At 35.5% G+C, this 17,697-nt stretch overlaps 2 protein-coding genes across 3 annotated transcripts; both read left to right on the top strand.

The window, feature by feature from the left end:
- Window positions 1-4,450: 4,450 nt before the first annotated feature.
- On the top strand, window positions 4,451-6,048 carry LOC149408937 (uncharacterized). 2 transcript variants are annotated; one of them, XR_016305344.1, is made up of 5 exons: window positions 4,451-4,649; window positions 5,120-5,197; window positions 5,279-5,346; window positions 5,425-5,705; window positions 5,792-5,862. XR_016305344.1 is itself a non-coding variant. In XM_089650300.1 (4 exons), exons 1-4 carry the CDS (start codon window positions 4,505-4,507, stop codon window positions 5,479-5,481), a joined length of 348 nt encoding a protein of 115 aa, XP_089506426.1. In that variant the 5' UTR covers window positions 4,451-4,504; the 3' UTR covers window positions 5,482-6,048. The 2 variants fall into 2 exon arrangements, 1 of the variants encoding a protein (XP_089506426.1); XM_089650300.1 differs by having other exon boundaries at window positions 5,425-6,048.
- LOC149408938 (uncharacterized) lies at window positions 5,645-16,164 on the top strand. The gene is made up of 6 exons (XM_089650299.1): window positions 5,645-5,705; window positions 5,792-5,829; window positions 5,915-6,205; window positions 6,349-6,491; window positions 6,582-6,712; window positions 8,107-16,164. Exons 1-6 carry the CDS (start codon window positions 5,645-5,647, stop codon window positions 8,661-8,663), a joined length of 1,221 nt encoding a protein of 406 aa, XP_089506425.1. The 3' UTR covers window positions 8,664-16,164.
- The last annotated feature ends 1,533 nt before the right edge of the window (window positions 16,165-17,697 follow it).

Here is a 17,697-nt window from a genome sequence, read left to right on the forward strand (position 1 = left end):
CTAGCAGTGAATATGTCAGCACGAGTGTCTATATTTGCAAATTTATTATTATAGTAGTTACATGTCCTTTGCATAAATTCATTTTGGTTGGAATTGGTATTGCATCTATCAATGTAGAAAAGGGTATTTTGTCTGCTGTATCGAATTGGCGCATGGAAATTTATTTTGTTCAGCAACTCCGGGCAGTCAACTTTAGAGTTAATAATTTTATACAAGAGCATCTGATCAGCGACAATCCTCCTGTTGAGTAGTTTCGTGATTCGAAAATGTTTCTCGATTTCGTCGTAAGAGTTGTATATGTTAAATGATTTAAAATTGAGGAATTTGAGAAATCGTTCCTGAACTCTTTCTAACCTGTTAACATAAACAATATAGCGCGGGTTCCAAACCGGTGAACAGTACTCCAGGTGAGGACGAACATGTGAATTGTAGAGAGTCAGATATGTCTTAGTATTTTTGAAAAATTTGCATGTTCTCAGTACAAAACCTAGACTTTTTGATGCTTTGGTGACAATGTTATCAACGTGTTTATCAAAGGTAAGTTTAGAGTCCAAGAAAACCCCGAGATCACGCACATAGTCTTTATTTGTTAAAATCGATCCAGAAATGGTGTAATCATGCAGTATTTTCACACGGTTACGTGTGAATGTGACTTTGCAACATTTAGAAATATTGATAAAAAGCTTATTTCTGAGACAGTAATCCGTCAGTCGATCAAGATCTGCTTGTAAACGCGCAGAACAGTCCGGGGAGCTTATAGGAAGGTATATCTTCATATCGTCAGCAAATAGTAAAATTTGAGCGTTGTGAAAACATGTCGTAATATCATTAATATAGATAGAGAAAAGCAAAGGACCCAAAATGGACCCCTGAGGCACACCGGAAGTAATGATTTTCCAGACCGAGGAAAATCCACCCACTGTCACAGCCTGGGATCTGTTTGTTACGTATGAGGATAACCAACGAAGGAGATCTCCATGAATACCATGATTAGCAAGTTTTCTAAGCAGAATGTTGTGGTTGATCTTGTCAAAAGCCTTGCTATAGTCGGTATAGATTGTATCAACTTGCACACGTTTATCCATGGAGGCAGACAAGAAGTTTGTAAAAGTTATAAGATTAGTAGCAACAGAGCGACCTGCAAAGAATCCATGCTGAAATTCGTTGATCGAATTCTTTACCACAGGGAATAACTGGTCATAGACTATGTTTTCGAACACCTTTGAAAAAATGCAAAGCTTGGAAATGGGTCTATAATTATCTGCTTCACACTTAGTTCCCGATTTATGAATTGGTGTGATGTAGGCTCTTTTCCATATATCTGGAAATGTACCAGTCTTGATCGATATATTAAACAGTATTGATAGCGGGAGTGACAAATGATTTGCGCACTCGGTAATGAACAGTGGTGGGATACCATCCGGCCCAGCTCCCTTGCTAGAATCGAGCCGTTTTAAATATTTGGACACGAGGTCAGCATCGATAAAAACTGATCCCATTCCGTAAAAACAAATACTGTAAAACAAATACCGTAAAAACAAATATTCCGTAAAAACAAATACTGTTTTAGAAACTAGATAAAATTATCTTTCCGGAACCGATTGTTACGATAGCGGCGCGAAATCTGAACTATTCAACAATTACTCTGGCTATTTTTAGGATTTTATTGATGGCATCCTGTATAAATATCTGTGGAAAACTGGAAAAAATTATTATTTCTCTTTCTAGCATCAAAAAAATTAAGTATTTCCGCATGATAGAAAAAAATATTAAAATACTGTTATAAAATATGAACTCCCGGTCATATATGACCATCAGACACTGGAGGGGTTAAAATACATTATTTTATTTCTTAGGCGACTGAAATATAACGATTGAACTAATACAAAGTGTTTTATCCATTGATTGATATTGGTAAATTTGTCGAGTTCCGCTTCATGCTTGTGTATGTGTTTGATTTCAACTTCAATATTTAATGGAGACTACTATTTAAGTCGGGGGTTTAGGTAAATATGCACAAAATAGGTTTTCAGAGTCTTAGTTTGGGTTATTTTAATAATTTAAAAAACCTTAAAACTTAACTTTGATAGAGAAAATATAGAACTTAACCCTTTATAGGACAATTTTTTTTAACGTTACGCCCTTAATGGTTTTATTTATGTATTCTATATTCATTTTGATGAACAGAAAAACCATTTTTTTTTGTTTAGTCTTTTTGAAATTTTTGATTTTCCAGACTGGTGTCCATTTAGGTAAAAAAAAATGAACTAAAATTTTTGTTTTCATTACAAAAAGACAGGTTGGTAAGGAAAAATGTACTTGTTATTTATTTTCGTTACAGGAGAATTACTGCTTTGATTATTTTATAGAGATACTGACCAGGACGCCATTTTCGTAAAATTACTCAACATGTGCGAACTTCGGGGCGGTTGGTTTGATTCAAGACCTCTGTGGGTTAACTCAGAATGATTACAACCCATAAGGGTGATTATAACTTGTAAACATAAAGAAATATAGACCTTAATGTTGCACGGTGGTAGTAGGAGATTTTCAAATATTGTCAGGTTATTCGTAACCCGGGAATGTTTGTCTTTCTTTTAAAAAAAAAAAAAGGTCTCAAAACTATCCGTTTTTAGCTTATGACCTATAAAGGGTCAAATACATCTTTTACCATCTCCCACTACATAATTAGTTATTTCTTCTGACAAACAAATTAAGTTGAAACCAAGTGCTATTTATATATTTTTGGCATATCAAGCGTGCAGCGGAATTCGATAAGTTTAATGTTGTTTCTTGTAGTAATTATGTTGAGAGCAAGTGCTATATATTTTTATTTTTAGGGTAAACGTGAAGCGCAATTCGACATGTTTATCATTAAAACATCTGTAAAAATCATTATGAGTATGTTCCAAAATATTAATTTCGATATCTACAATTATTTTACAGTTTAAGGTAATTAAAAACGGATGATTTAAATCATTTAGCGAAATGGTTTATAAATTTACCTGTCATCTCCTAAAAGCTTTAATACATTTGAATATAAATTTCCGGATGACATTGTTGTATGTACGATATTATAGTTGACTTCAGAAAAAAATGTACGATAACGTTTACCAACGTTTACAATGCAATAATATCAAACAAAATCATTTTGAACTGTCAGATCTGAAAACGGCATATATTTGTTACCATACTAAAAATAATGTAATCATTAATTTGTCAAAGCAGGTACCTTCATTTGTAAAAGAGGGGCATTGTCCGTAACTAATGCTTTGCAAGGAAGTATTATGACAGCACATGACATTCTATGAAATCCGCCTACTAACATCATTTTTAAGAGCTTGTGCAACTAAGCTAGCACAGAATTGAACCCGTAGCGCTTATGCGGGAACCTGGTGCATTTGTCTACTCAGCTACTAATCGTTCAAAATGTAAATATTAGATGTTTCAAAATATGTAGGCATATTAGTTGACCAGTAAACTAAATCTAACCTTTAAGGTGCCTGTAAACGATCAAATTTGTTTGTCAAATTTTGCGTTTGCTCGTCACGTGTTTGATGAACAAGGCCGCAGACGTTCTAACCAAATTTTGTCAAATATCAGTTTATTTATTTACAGCTTTCGCCGGAGATTGTCTGTTGACATTTGTTGAATCCAGTCTGAAGTGAGGTAAATAGTGTAGTATTTTGTTTTTCTTGATAATGACGGATACGGATCAAACTTTCCGTCAATCAGAATTTCTGACAAACACGTCAAACACCATCAAACACGTAGTTTGTTTGACAGACACATCAAACAAGGCCGCAGACGTTCAAATAATTTGACAAACACGTAAATTTGACAAACAAATTTGATCGTTTACAGACACCTTTGGTTTCGATCGTATGTCCTGGTCAAACTCCAACTCAAACCAATAAAAACACTCGCGACATCAAAATGGTTATTGTGGACTCATGAAATGAAAAACCCGGGGAAATTGTACTTTTTAAAATAGCGAGTTTCGTATTCATCCAAACTATTGAAATCATTGGAAAAATGGAAAATTTCAAATTAAATTAATTTATTTAATGTAAATGGTTCTTAAATATTAAATGGATATTGCGATTAAAAAATTTCATTATATTAGTTTCAGAAAATTTGATTTTATGGTTGATTTTAAACTAAGTCGGTACCAGGTTTCTTCATTATTCTGTAGATGATATTTTATTTAAAATTGAACAAACAGTATGGAAGTTTTTCTCAGTTTTAAAATATATATACTAAAATAACAATATCAACTCCAGTGGGCTTATTTGTAGTACCTACATATCAACCATACAAAATTGAAAAGTGTGGAAAGAACTTTTAAACTTTTAGCCCCGGCTTTCTATTGATTATCGTAAAGTTTGCTACATAAAATAACTTTTTTCTGTTGGTAAATCTTTTTTCCAATTCCGCGGGAATTAGTGGCGTCACTGGCGTCTTCCAGCCCAGCGCCTTCGATGTTCTCATAGACAGATGACAGATGATGGCAGATTTTTATAAAATAACGTTTAAAATGGCCAGTGAAAACCTGAATGTGAAAGGCTTTTTCACCAAGAAGGAATGGAGTTTAATGTCTGAAGAGATACGTTACGGAGCCCATTGCATGTACGGGGTGTACAAACAAGGTAAGATTCTTTCTCCTCCCCTCTCCTATTTCACCAAGCTTTATTGATTAAAGGGTTTTAAGATTTTCACAGCAAAAGTATTATTGGGATAAATTTGAGGGTTTTATGCCATGTTGTGCTTCCTCCTTCTTTCATCATTGTGCACCCACACTTTGGTGATGTTTTGGTGTCCCTATTAAGTTTTTGTCTTGCAGCTGTTGTCTTTGTGCTTGTTGGTAAGTGATGTTGTCAATTATCTTTCAGTCTTCTTCACTGAGGATTACACTCAGGTACAGGTGTAGACAGAAAAGGTCTATTCCACTGTTCACTCACTGTGAATTCTTTCGCTCCGCAGCGCTGTCACCGCTACGTAACTGTGACGCTGTCCGAAACGTTGGCTAAACAGGGAGGAATCGCACCACGGCATAAAACTCCAAAAATGAATCACAAGGTTTATACATACTGATAAATGTTTATCACTTTGTCCACAGGAAAGATTGAAAAACCAGATTTTGTTATTCGGTATGAGAAATTCAAGGCAAAGCTAGAGTCGAAGAGCAAAAAGCAAGGTACATAATACTATATAATGCATGTTGTATTTAGATTCATAATAAATTTACTAAAGTGTTGCTTTTCTTCACTGTTTGTAGATAAGAGTCCGGCATTCAGGCAACAACAACAGAAGACCCGAATGCGGAATAAGCTTAAGAACCATAAGGTGCGTATTGTATTAATGTTCCTCCAGTATTAGTGGTGTATGAATAAGGTGTCATGTGTGTTGGTTGGATTGTTGCAGGTCGGCGCAGTGGAGCAATGCTTGAAGGGCTTCAGCCAGCTGGAAATAGACGAGTAAGTGTGGAAATGAAGAGTTTGTTGTATTTTGTTTGTAACTATATAAATTGTTTCATGTGATCTTTGGTCTTTACTATACACACTTGACAATAATCATAGTGATGGCATTAACATAGTGATTAACATGTTTTGATTCCTGCAGATGCGCACGGAGGAAAAAGTTAATGGATGAGGTGGTTAGAGCATTGGAGGAGGACTTGGACACGGGTCCAGACAGCGAGCCTGGTGAGTCTTTAGTCCTATAGAGAATAGAGAATATATTGTGGTGTGTGTTGGGTTAATTGGCATCATGAACACATCCTTACTTTCAGTGTACATCAAGAAGAGGCGCCTGAGAAGACTGAAGAAGGTGAACTACATGGAATTGCAGGAACAGGAGGACGACGCTTACAGCTGTAAGTGTGTAGTGGTGGGTGTACTCGTGTGTTGTGTAGTGGTGGAGTGTGTGTAACTGTGTGTGTGTTGAATTTCCAGGGTGTGATGAATGCGACGCACGCTTCCGGACGTTCTGCCCTTTGCACGGACCGCTGCTCATAATACCGGACGACAAGACGGGAGACGCAGAGCTCGGATGCCCCCCGCATGTAGCGCTGCGGTCCTCGGGAATCCCGGGGGCGGGGCGCGGTGCCTGGGCGGCGGAAGCTCTGCCCAGCGGCCTGCGCTTCGGGCCCTACCGCGGCCAACTCTCCGGCAGACCCAACCCCAACAGCCAATACGTGTGGCAGGTACTACTCACCTACTCACTTCTTTTGCTATAACCGCTTACCACATGTATACCAATTCGCAAATCATGCTGGCGCACTTGAAGTGAAATGACACTAAACTGCGCTATATAAATTCCATGTTATTATTATTATTATTATTACAGGTGCGCCGTCCAAACGGAGGGAGGCACTATATCGATGGCGAGAACATCAGCAATGCCAACTGGCTGCGCTACGTTAATTGTTCGCGCAACACCCTGGAACAGAACCTGCAAGCCTTTCAATACAAGGGGCAAATATTTTACAGGTTAGTGCGGTATACTATACTATACTACATTACACTTAGTCGTCAGCTGTAAACCATACATTCTATTTGCACTTCTGCGTATGCTTTCAGAACAGTGAAGAATATAGAGTCAAACACGGAGCTGCTGGTATGGTACGGACCGGAGTATGGGAAGACGCTGGGTATAGATCCCAAGACGTACCACGCACCTCTTTGCACCCGTACACCTACTCCGCTCCAAGGTATACATTCTTCTATATTATATACCACTGCACTGTCCGGAGCCAGTCCCAGACTGGAAGTCAATTGTTGCCAAGTGCCTGGTCATTAAAATATAATCACTAAACATTTAAATTCTGCGTTTCACACAGCCATAGTCATTTTTGGAAAGACCATTCGGTGGATATACAATTTAACATGGAGACCGCCTAAATGCATTTGTAAATAGCTCTTAACTTTAAATTAATAACTCTTAAGGACGGGTTGTTTTACAGAATTTGAACAATTAATCAAGTTCTGTAAAGGTTCCATTCAAGTTCTTTTTTTATTTTACCATGGGCCGGTTGTTTCACAGAACTTGAAAAACTTGTATATGTATTAGCTACGAAATTTGATGAATAGTTCAAATTCTGTAAAACATCCCACCCTCATTATTATTACTGTATTAAGCTCATCTTTGAATCCATGTAATATTTTATTTGTACTTTTGGTATCAAATTGTTTTCAATCTACTTCACTACAATGAATAGAGTTGTGATCGATCTGTCACAACATAGTTACATATTTTATTGAGCAAAAACACAGACAACCATTGCTTTTCTCTGCATTTTTACACATCTCGCACGGGGGTGTGAAAAATTGTTATCACTTCTTCGATAGTAATTTGGATAACTTCGGGAGTTATTTTTTCTTCATGATGGTAGAAGTAAAAAAGATGGACAACTTTTTTCGATATTCCATTGTTTTTTTACTGTACAAAAATATTTTTTCATAGAAGAAATTTTAATTTTTTTACTTAAAAAGTACCTTAAAACATTGTAATTTGAAAAGAAATAAGTAAGTCTGGGTTTGATCTTAAATAAGCCAATAAATGAAATATTTAATTAACTGAGGAATTGAATAATCTTGACACAATGTTGCCTGTTGTATGCTGATGATGAGTTGCACATTTCTAACAGAATGGAAGTTCTTCAGTCTGTCGTATATAGTGGACGACGCACTGAGACGCTCCCAAGTGAAAAGGGCTTTCCTGTCAATGTACAATTGTACATATTGCGGGCGTCATGCGGACGGAACAAATGATGAATGCAAGCCATGGTGTTTGGAAGAGAGATACAAAAGCACTGTGTAATATAGTTATGAACAGTAAATACTTAGAGCAAGCGGATGAGTTTGTATGTTTTGGAAGTATGTATATGTTTAATGGAAGACTTGGGGCCAGTTGTTTCACAGAATTTGAACAATTCATCATATTTCAAAGGTAATTTAAGGTTTTATACCAACACTGGTGTATAGAAGTGAAGCTTGGAACTGGCAGACCAAGGATGAAAGTGAACTGAATGGTGAGGCGTATGTGTTTATAAAAGCACGTCTGACCGTATTAGGAGTTATTTAATGAAGCAAGTGTTCTCTGCAGGCGGCAGTTCGCAGTGTGAAGAGGAGCGGGTGGCAGGTGGAGCCCCAACCAGCGGAATGGGGACAATCGACTCACAGCCCTCCACAAGCAAGGGGCAGAGCTACACTGTGCCGCTTCCACAGAAGAAACGTTTGTCATGTTCCAAATGTGAATACTCCACTAATGATAACAGAAATTTTAAACGTCATAACCTAATCCACACCGGTGAGAAACCATTCTCGTGTGATGTGTGTACGTACACCTGTTCTCAGGCTGGCAACCTTGAAGATCATAAACGCACTCACACAGGTGAGAAACCATTCTCGTGTGATGTGTGTACGTACACCTGTTCTCAAGCTGGCAACCTTGAACGACATAAACGCACTCACACAGGTGAGAAACCATTCTCGTGTGATGTGTGTACGTACACCTGTTCTCAGGCTGGCGACCTTAAAGTGCATAAACGCACTCACACAGGTGAGAAACCATTCTCGTGTGATGTGTGTACGTACACCTGTTCTCAGGCTGGCAACCTTAAACGTCATAAACGCACTCACACGCAATCATATCCAAAATAAACTTAATGCTAGTCTCACACGAGCTCTATTCTCTCATAATATGTGGGCTTGGTCCATTTCACCATATCGCTCGCCACACATTCTTTAATATATGGAAATTTTTTAATTTTAATTTTGTTTATTTGCATTATAAACAGTATTTATACCTTCTTATTTTACAGTATTAGGAATAAATTATATCACTGACCAATAAAATAATGTCATTAAAGCTAATACCTATTCTATTCTCTCATAGTATAATATAATGTGGGCTTGGCCTGTTTCACCACATCGCTCGCCATACATTCCTGATGTGAATATATGGCAAGCGATATGCTGAAATAGGCCAAGCCTATATTATTAAAGGTTAGCACTCGTGTGCGCAACTAAACACAATTTAACATTTTCCTCGTAACTAGTGATGTGTGGTTTCTCACCTGTGTGAGTGCGTTTATGCCGTTTAAGGTGGCCAGCTTGAGTTTTAATTCCATTATGTTTTTTAATCTAAATCTAAAAGTTGAAAAAGATAGTATGCTGCATTTTCAAGTTGATATTACATAGCTGAGGTTACATACTTTCATATATTATATAGGTAATAGAAAATACAAATGAAAAGCCGCGTTATATTCTTGAAAATTGTGCATTTCGCATTTTCTCGTTTAGTGCCAAAATCCCCGTTTTTGGCTCAAAACTCGCGAGTATTATAAGAATTTGCGATATCACAAAAGTGGAATTTTCAATTCAATACTAATAATTCTTCACACCAAATTACATAATATTCAATAAATAACAATATGATTCTACTTTCAACACTCCGACATGACACAACTTACAGTCATTCATGGTTTTACCACACAAACACCTCGGGGATCTCTCTTTTACGGCATTCAATCTACTTTTGTCTGCCAGTTCCATGCGTCACTGCCATCCATCAGGCTTGGTTTCAAGTATTTAGTCAAATCGCAATCATTAAAAACTTCCTGGTGGAAAATCACTCCTAGTGATCTTCGCAAATAGACTGAGAAACTTACGACTAAGAAATCTAATGTAATCTTTCTTACAACTGTAACTAGAAACATTCAACTACTACATTGACTCAAGTTATAAGTTTTAAATCTGAAGCAGAGGCGTGTAGCTAAACTAGCGTGGGTATTTAGCGCCCGGAAAACTATCCTACCCAAAAGTGGCTATGAAAATATGCATTGTTATTTAAAGCCCAATACATTTATATTATTCATCAACTGACGGACGAATGTGGTCGTGGTGAAAATTTTGCAAGTTGAATTTATTTTTTTGTTTTTTTAAATTTATTTACTTCATCAAAAAAAAATTACAGAATATATAATAAATCATTAGTAAGTAAAATACCTATATGTAAGTTGGTAACGATGACATTGTTGAAAAACTAATGTTACAATATTAGAACAGTTTCTAATAGAAGAAAACGTAAATATGTATGAGTGTTATAAAGAAATGGCATAATATATTATATTTTAAGTTGTGCATAACCTGCCTCGCTTGGCGAACCTGTGTTGAGGCAGATTTTTTAGTTAATTGTTTCTCGCATTTTTTCTATGGTTTACTTGCAAATGTTGAATATAGGTTCCTATACAGCAATACATTATTTTAGGATACATTTTTATTAGCATATACACAATACAAATACAGCAAGTTTTAGCACAATACATACTATAATAACCATCAATGACAAGGCGTTTGGTTAGGTTACATTATTGTTTGCATATACACAATACAAATACAGCATTGATTAATTAATTGTGTTTTCACACAAAAAACCAATCTCTGCCATGTAAATGCTCAAACATAGAAAAAATTTACCAATATACATACCTTGGTCTTACAATAGATGTCAATTTTAACTGGTCAAATCACATTGAAAATGTATGTAATAGATTAAGGTCCATATTAGGGAAATTTTATCACCTAAAAAACTTTGTTAATAAAAATATATTATACTGTATATATGTATAATGCATTAGCGGAATCAATTATAGGATACGGAGTAAATAGTTACGGATTAACATACTTAAATAAAATAGAACAATTACAAATCCGTTTCCTAAAATTGATATCAGGCAAAAAAAAAATACAATTATGTGAAGGCGATTATAAAAAAATGTTTTCTTTGTGTAATGTGCTCTCTATACATAGTAGGATAGATTACCAACTAACGCTAGATGAATTCTGGAATACAGAATTCAAAAAACCTGTAAACCATAACTACCCTACTAGGCATAGAGAAGCACAAATGTTCATTATTAAAATATCGCAAAATGTATACGGAGATAGAACAAAAAGACATAAAATTCCGGAATTATTTAACTCATTACCAGAAGATATTAAAAATGAGACATGTTATTCAAAAATAAAAACGAAAATTAGATTGTTCTACCTCCGTCAAACATAAAAACTATTGATATTGTGGATCAAGATAAGTATCAAGTTCAAATTAAATATACTATTATAAGCTAATAAATAGAAAAAGTGAGAGATTTCTTACAATTAAATTTATTGATCAGTTTTGTAGGATCTAAGTAAGAGAAAAAATAATGTACAAATAAAAAAACTGAATAAACACATACAAAAAAGCATATTTTATCACCATACATACCACAATAACTGCCAGTGACATGGCGTTTGGGTGAGGGCACCAGTATATGCTCGATCATTTGAATAAATCCAAATTTTAATATATTTTTTAAATTCTTTCTGTGTTTGACTCAGTTTAATATTTTCTGGGAGCATGTTGAATATTTTTGTGGCAAAGTATCTAAAGCTACGCTGACCGAAGGTGAAAGAAAGTGCTGGAGCTTGCAATATGTCTTTGTTCGAATTACGCGTAAATCTTAATTTTCTTGTTTCATTCTAAATCGTTAACAACAAAGATTATTATCAAATTATTCCAAACCTTTCCCAGTTGAAAAACAACCATTGTTCCACACACTACAAGCGTGTGAAATGGACATATGTTTATGTCCCTAAGCTTCGGTACTTCATTTAGACCAGGGGTCTCCAAACTACGGCCCGCGGGCCGTATCCGGCCCGCCAGTGTCTTCCATCCGGCCCGCGACATCTTATGACCAGTGTCATCAAGGACCCGCGACAGCTAATGGCTAAGACCTTGCTCAGAAGGGGCGAAAACTCCGCGAATTTTTTCGTGCGAATAAATAAATATGCTCGTTGGCGAGGTACTTGGCATCAATACATTGCGTCCACAAGTATCGCGCGAATATATCAAGAGGATTTTTTTGAAAAATCTTTATTTGATTCGCAATGATATCAAGGTCTGAGAAACGAGTATCAAAAATTATCTTCAAAGCTACGTTATCTAAAGCTATATTTTCATCCCTGAAAATTCTATTGTCTACCCCCCCACCCCCTCTCTAGGACAGAAAATATGGGTGTCTAGAAATTAAAACGGTTTTGGCCCTCCGAACTCACTGGAGTAGTCAATGTGGCCCTCCGGCTGAAAAGTTTGGAGACCCCTGATTTAGACAAAAGACATAGTGCCGTCTCGTTTATTCTATGGCGCGCAGAAGATGCCAAAGTGAACATTCTTTAAATTGAATCGTGTGGACTTGTGAATGAAAGCTTCGACTCGCTGTTCGCGTTACATTTTAAATAAATTAAGAACAATGCCAGTTGTTTTGATGCAGATTATTATTGTTGTCTTATAATTTTGGGGGGTCAAACACCAATTGACCTAAGGGAAGAACCATCCCACATTTATTTTGGTTTTATCTTCTGCGTTAAAATTTGATTGCTCAATGTATATTATTATAAGAGTCAACAATCAATTCCTTCATTCCACTATATTATTATTTAAATTAAGTTCATCTTAAATATTTCTATGTTCTTGAAGGATTTATTTTCATATAGGGGGAGGGGGGGCACATTGATTCACGGGGCACATTGGTACAGTATCTATATCTCAAAACCGATAAACGCTACACAGTCCGGCACATCACTAGAATGCTCAAGGACATTCACAAGAATGACAGTTGTGACACCGCTCGCCGCCAGTTTGCCGTTGGGCCTCAACAGTCACTGACGTGTTGGAAGTGGCGTGCGCCGCTGCCTACAAAAAAAATACGTGAAATGTAATTGTGTCTCAGGAGGATACTCTTAGTTGTTTTTGTTATTATTTGTTACTAAAGGTAAGTAAATATATTTATTATTGTATTTTAAAATGTTTTTGATTGCAAGATTATTATATATTTGATAAAATTAATTGTTTGTGGAAAAAGTCCTTTGGGGCACTTTGATACGGTAATGTGCGGGGTACAATGATACGTATCAATCTGCCCCTTTATTGTATTAAAGTGCCCCGTCAAAAATAATAGTTTATTTTATTGTTTTTTTTCTTTTTTTCAGAAAATGGTGCGCACGTACAAACCCAAAACTGATAGAAAAAATATCAATGAAGAAAACATTGAAGATGCAATACGTGAAGTATTGTCAAAGACTTTATCTATACGCAAAGCAGCCGACAAATATGGCCTCAAAACTGCAACCCTACAACATCGCATAGAAAAAGCCAGAAAATTATTTGAAGCTACCAGAACATTATCTACAAATGAAGCATCCTCTTCATTACAAGCAGAATCTTCTTTATCACAAGCAGGTCCATCTTCACCACAAATAGCACCATCTATGGAGATGGCACAAATAGCATTATCTTCAGCACAAACTACTACTGCAGCTTTATCATCACACACTGCTACAGCTACTTCATCAAACATCTATGGTTCCAAGTATACCGTTGCACAAGTTTTTTCAACCGAACAAGAAAAGGCATTGACTCAATATTTAATGAATTGCAGTAAAATGCACTACGGCCTTACATTGAAACAGCTTTTGACTTTGGCATACGAGTACGCAGAATCCTCAGGGTGTAATTATCCAAAATCCTGGAAAGAAAACAAATGCGCTGGAAAAGATTGGGCAGCTGGCTTCAGGAAGAGAAACCCAGAATTGAGTCTACGAAAACCAGAAAACACAAGCGCAGCAAGAAGCTTTGCTTTCAATAAAGCTGCTCTAGCTCAATTTCATGATAATTACGAACGCATAATGAGACAATACAATTTTACACCCGATCGAATAATAAACTTAGACGAAACAGGCATAAGCACAGTCCTTTCCACTCCTAAAGTTATTGCTGGAAGAAAACAAAGACAAGTTGGACAAATAGTTTCTGCAGAACGCGGAGAGTTAGTTACTTTCTGTGGTATTATTACTGCAACTGGTTCTTCTCTTCCTCCAGTTTATGTCTTTCCAAGAGTTCACTATAAAGATCACTTCCTAAATGGTGCTCCTGATGGAAGTCTAGGGTTGGCAAACAGAAGCGGCTGGATGACATCAGAATTGTTTATAAGAGTTTTGAAACACATTCAACGCCTTACTTCGAGCAATAAGGATAACCCAATTCTAATCATTTGTGACAACCACGAATCTCACATTTCAATAGAAGCTGTTAACTACTGTCGTGACAACGGTATTGTTTATTTGAGTCTTCCCCCACACACGTCACACAAATTGCAACCGCTTGATGTCAGTGTGTTCGGACCCTTCAAAGGCAAATTGAAGATAGCTTTCAACGACTGGCACATTCAAAATGTTGGAAAAACTTTGACCATATACAACATTGCTGAACTGTCAAAATTAGCATATTTGGAATCATTTACACCAAAGAATATCATAGGTGGTTTTTCCAAACCTGGAATATGGCCAATTAATAAACTGGTATTTGGCGACGACGACTTTGCACCGATAGACATTTTCAGCACAGGTTATCACGATTTGACAGATGAGAACACTCACAACACACAAGATTTACATTTTGTAGACTCAGAAGCAAGTCAAAATAATGAGGTTGTTGATAGAGAACAAAATAAAACTCCTACTTTGGATGCCGACCCAGTTTCAGTGTCTGATGCTGACGATCCTCTACATGTTTCTTCATCAAAGGCTATTCTTACTCCTGAAGTAGTTAGACCTTATCCAAAAAAGGCGATTACTGACAGTGCCTTAAAAAGAAAAGGAAGAGAAAAGGGACGATCAAGAATTTACACTGAAACACCAGAAAAAAATAGATTAGAAAGCTTACGTAATGAAAAAAACAGGAAAAGAGAATTACAAAAAGCAAAACAGCATGCAAAAGAATTGAAAACAGCGAAAAATCTGTTGGGATTAACTGAGCCAAAAAAGAAAAAGAGAGTGACTTCTTTGCCTGCAGAAATAGATTCCGATTCTAGTCAAGATGAAGTCGTGATGACGAGTGATTGTGAAGACATTGAAATGCCGTCGGAATCGGAAGAAGAGGTAATTAATGAAGAACCAGTTAATCCTGAACACATAAATATTGGAGATTTCCTGCTAATTAAGTTTGAGAAGAAGAAAACTGTGATTCACTACGTTGCCAAAGTTGTATTTAAGTATAATGTGACAGAATATGAAGTATTATATCTCAGAAAAAAAGCAGGTTCTTCTAAGTTTATATTTCCAATTGTGGAAGACAAAGCAAGTGTGGATGTTAGAGATGTAGTTTTGCAATTACCAAAACCAACTTTCTCCAAAGGCACATCTCGAACATCGTCGCTTTATTCATTTTCGGTAGGTTTAACTCGATATAATATCCAGTAGATTGTTTTGTAATTTATATGAGAGTTTTTATGATTATTTTTGTTAAATTTTTGATGTTTGTTTAATTTTTTAAGAAAAACATTGTTCATTTTGATAGGAGATTCTAATATTATATTTTCATTAACAATATTCAATGTCAAAGTCTGATTACTTAGTAAGTATATAACTGATTATATAATTAAGAAAATAACAGAGAATTAGTCTTGTTCTATGATGACAATATTGTTTTTTTGTGATTATATTCCTTAAGTAACTTAAGAGACTGATTATGGCTAATGTGCACTCTTAATAAAAAGTATTTTGCGATCTCAATCAATAAAATTGTTTTATTTCTTAATTTTATGTAATAATACAGTTTATATTGGATTTTTAGTCAGTTTAAATTTGCATTTCATATGGATCTAAAATACCTATCAAACTGCCCCACCCCATGTATCAAAGTGCCCCACTGGTGGGGCACTTTGATACAAATATGATTTTTTCTTAAAATCAGTTTATCTCTATACGTCGCCAGTTTTTGCGGTTTTTGCGTAGCCAAAATATAAGCTGACATATCAGCCAATGCACACATCAGAACAAATATTTAAATATAATGCTTTATGGTCCTCAGAAAAGAGATTGAATTTTTGTGTATCAAAGTGCCCCCCCTCCCCCTATTAATAAAAGCATGTACCTAGCAAGAAAAGGTTTGTGTTCCATTAATATTAATATGGTAACTGTATGGTTTATGTTACCATGGTAACTGTATAGAATATATTAACTAAATTAGTTCTATAACTGAAAATATTTTTATGTACTGGAATGATTTTGTCGCATATATTAATAAAAGCATGTATAAATAGGTTAATGTTCCATTACCATGGTGACTGTGTAGTTGCGTGAATTTTAAAAAAATATATAAAATACCAAACAATTCATTTTGTTTCATTGAAATGGTTATGAAATTTTTTTTTACATAATCTCCACACTGCAGGTCCTAGTGTCTCTCTCGGGGCCTATGCCATCTTTGAGGATGCTGGAGGTTACCCACCACATTCCTAAGGGCATCACAACTCTATTTTATTATTGACTGTGCCTACTCAGTGAAGCGCAGATGGTTTTAGTAACAATTGAGGGATACTTTTGCAAAACTGACTGACCCAACCTGAAAGTTTTGTTGGAAAATCACAATAAACAAGGTGTCAAATATCTGATTTAATTTCCGTGTTTTTATTTATTTATTTATTTATTTATTGGTAAAGGTAGGAGACAAACAGCTTATACATAAAATACAAATATAAATATATACATGTTAAAAACAGTCAAGCCAAAAGAGTCTCCTATATTAATATTGATTGGAGATGGAGTTTTATTGCATAAAAAAAAAATAATAAAAATAAAAAAATATATATATATATTTTAGGTGAGGAGGGGAGGAATAGGAATTTAGGATGAGGATAGGAGATGCTCTGGATACATTCCATACTATAGTATTAATTTTCGATCGTACGAGTTACTTCTATTCGATATTTGTGAAGTGTATTGCTAAAAATATCTATGTTTTGAAATTTAGTATTATATTGGGCACATATACGTGGAATTGGTGAATTTTTTCTAAAGTTAGTTCTACATGTAGGTAAATGAAACAAATGGGATTGCCGTGTTGATCTTGTTGGAATATGAATATTTATTAAATTCATTAGCTCTGGTGAGTCGAGGCCATTGTTAAGAATTTTAAATAATAAAATTTGGTCAAAAACCAAACGTCGTGTATGAAGTGAGTTGAATTTGTGGTAATTAATAGAATCGGCGTAATTTGAGAAATGTAAGTTTTGTTTATAATTAATGTGTTTAAAAAATTTTTTTTGAATTCTTTCGATTCTTTCAATGTGGGCTTGGTAAAAAGGAGTCCAGATCGGTGTGCAGTGTTCTAGGTGGGGACGGATGAACGCTGTGTAAAGGGAATATAGAGTCTTAAGGTTGCGGAAAGGTTTCGTTAAACGTATTATAAATCCTAGCATTTTGTTGGCTTTGTTGATGATTGCATCAGTGTGTTGAATGAAGTTTAATTTCACATCCAGTATTACCCCAAGGTCTCTGATAGAATCTACTTCTTTGATTTGTGTCCCGTTTAATGTATAATCAAAGGAAATTTTATTTTTGTTACGTGTAAATGATAATTTATTGCACTTTGAGGTATTTACTACAAGTTTATTTGATTCACAGTAGTTAAAAAGACGATTGAGATCCTCTTGAAGTTTAATGCAATCTTCGATTGATTTGATAACTAAGTAGATTTTTTTATCGTCTGCATATGCTAGGTAATTGGCATGTAAAAAACATTTGTGAATATCATAAATATACACATTAAATAATAATGGCCCTAAATGAGAACCTTGAGGTACACCGGAGG

This window comes from Hesperophylax consimilis, unplaced genomic scaffold (genome assembly GCF_061612785.1).
Source record: "Hesperophylax consimilis isolate HC1 unplaced genomic scaffold, BYU_Hcon_1.0 scaffold_41, whole genome shotgun sequence".
Taxonomy (NCBI): domain Eukaryota; kingdom Metazoa; phylum Arthropoda; class Insecta; order Trichoptera; family Limnephilidae; genus Hesperophylax; species Hesperophylax consimilis.

What these genes read in the sequence shown, in the direction of transcription:
- LOC149408937 (XM_089650300.1), top strand. Translation starts at nt 4,505, where the DNA reads ATGATGGCAGATTTTTATAAAATAACGTTTAAAATGGCCAGTGAAAAC. An exon ending in GTACGGGGTGTACAAACAAG is followed by an intron (nt 4,650 to 5,119) that starts GTAAGATTCTTT and finishes CTTTGTCCACAG; the next exon opens with GAAAGATTGAAAAACCAGAT. An exon ending in ATAAGCTTAAGAACCATAAG is followed by an intron (nt 5,347 to 5,424) that starts GTGCGTATTGTA and finishes GGATTGTTGCAG; the next exon opens with GTCGGCGCAGTGGAGCAATG.
- LOC149408938 (XM_089650299.1), top strand. Translation starts at nt 5,645, where the DNA reads ATGGATGAGGTGGTTAGAGCATTGGAGGAGGACTTGGACACGGGTCCA. An exon ending in GCCTGAGAAGACTGAAGAAG is followed by an intron (nt 5,830 to 5,914) that starts GTGAACTACATG and finishes TGTGTTGTGTAG; the next exon opens with TGGTGGAGTGTGTGTAACTG. An exon ending in ACAGCCAATACGTGTGGCAG is followed by an intron (nt 6,206 to 6,348) that starts GTACTACTCACC and finishes TTATTATTACAG; the next exon opens with GTGCGCCGTCCAAACGGAGG.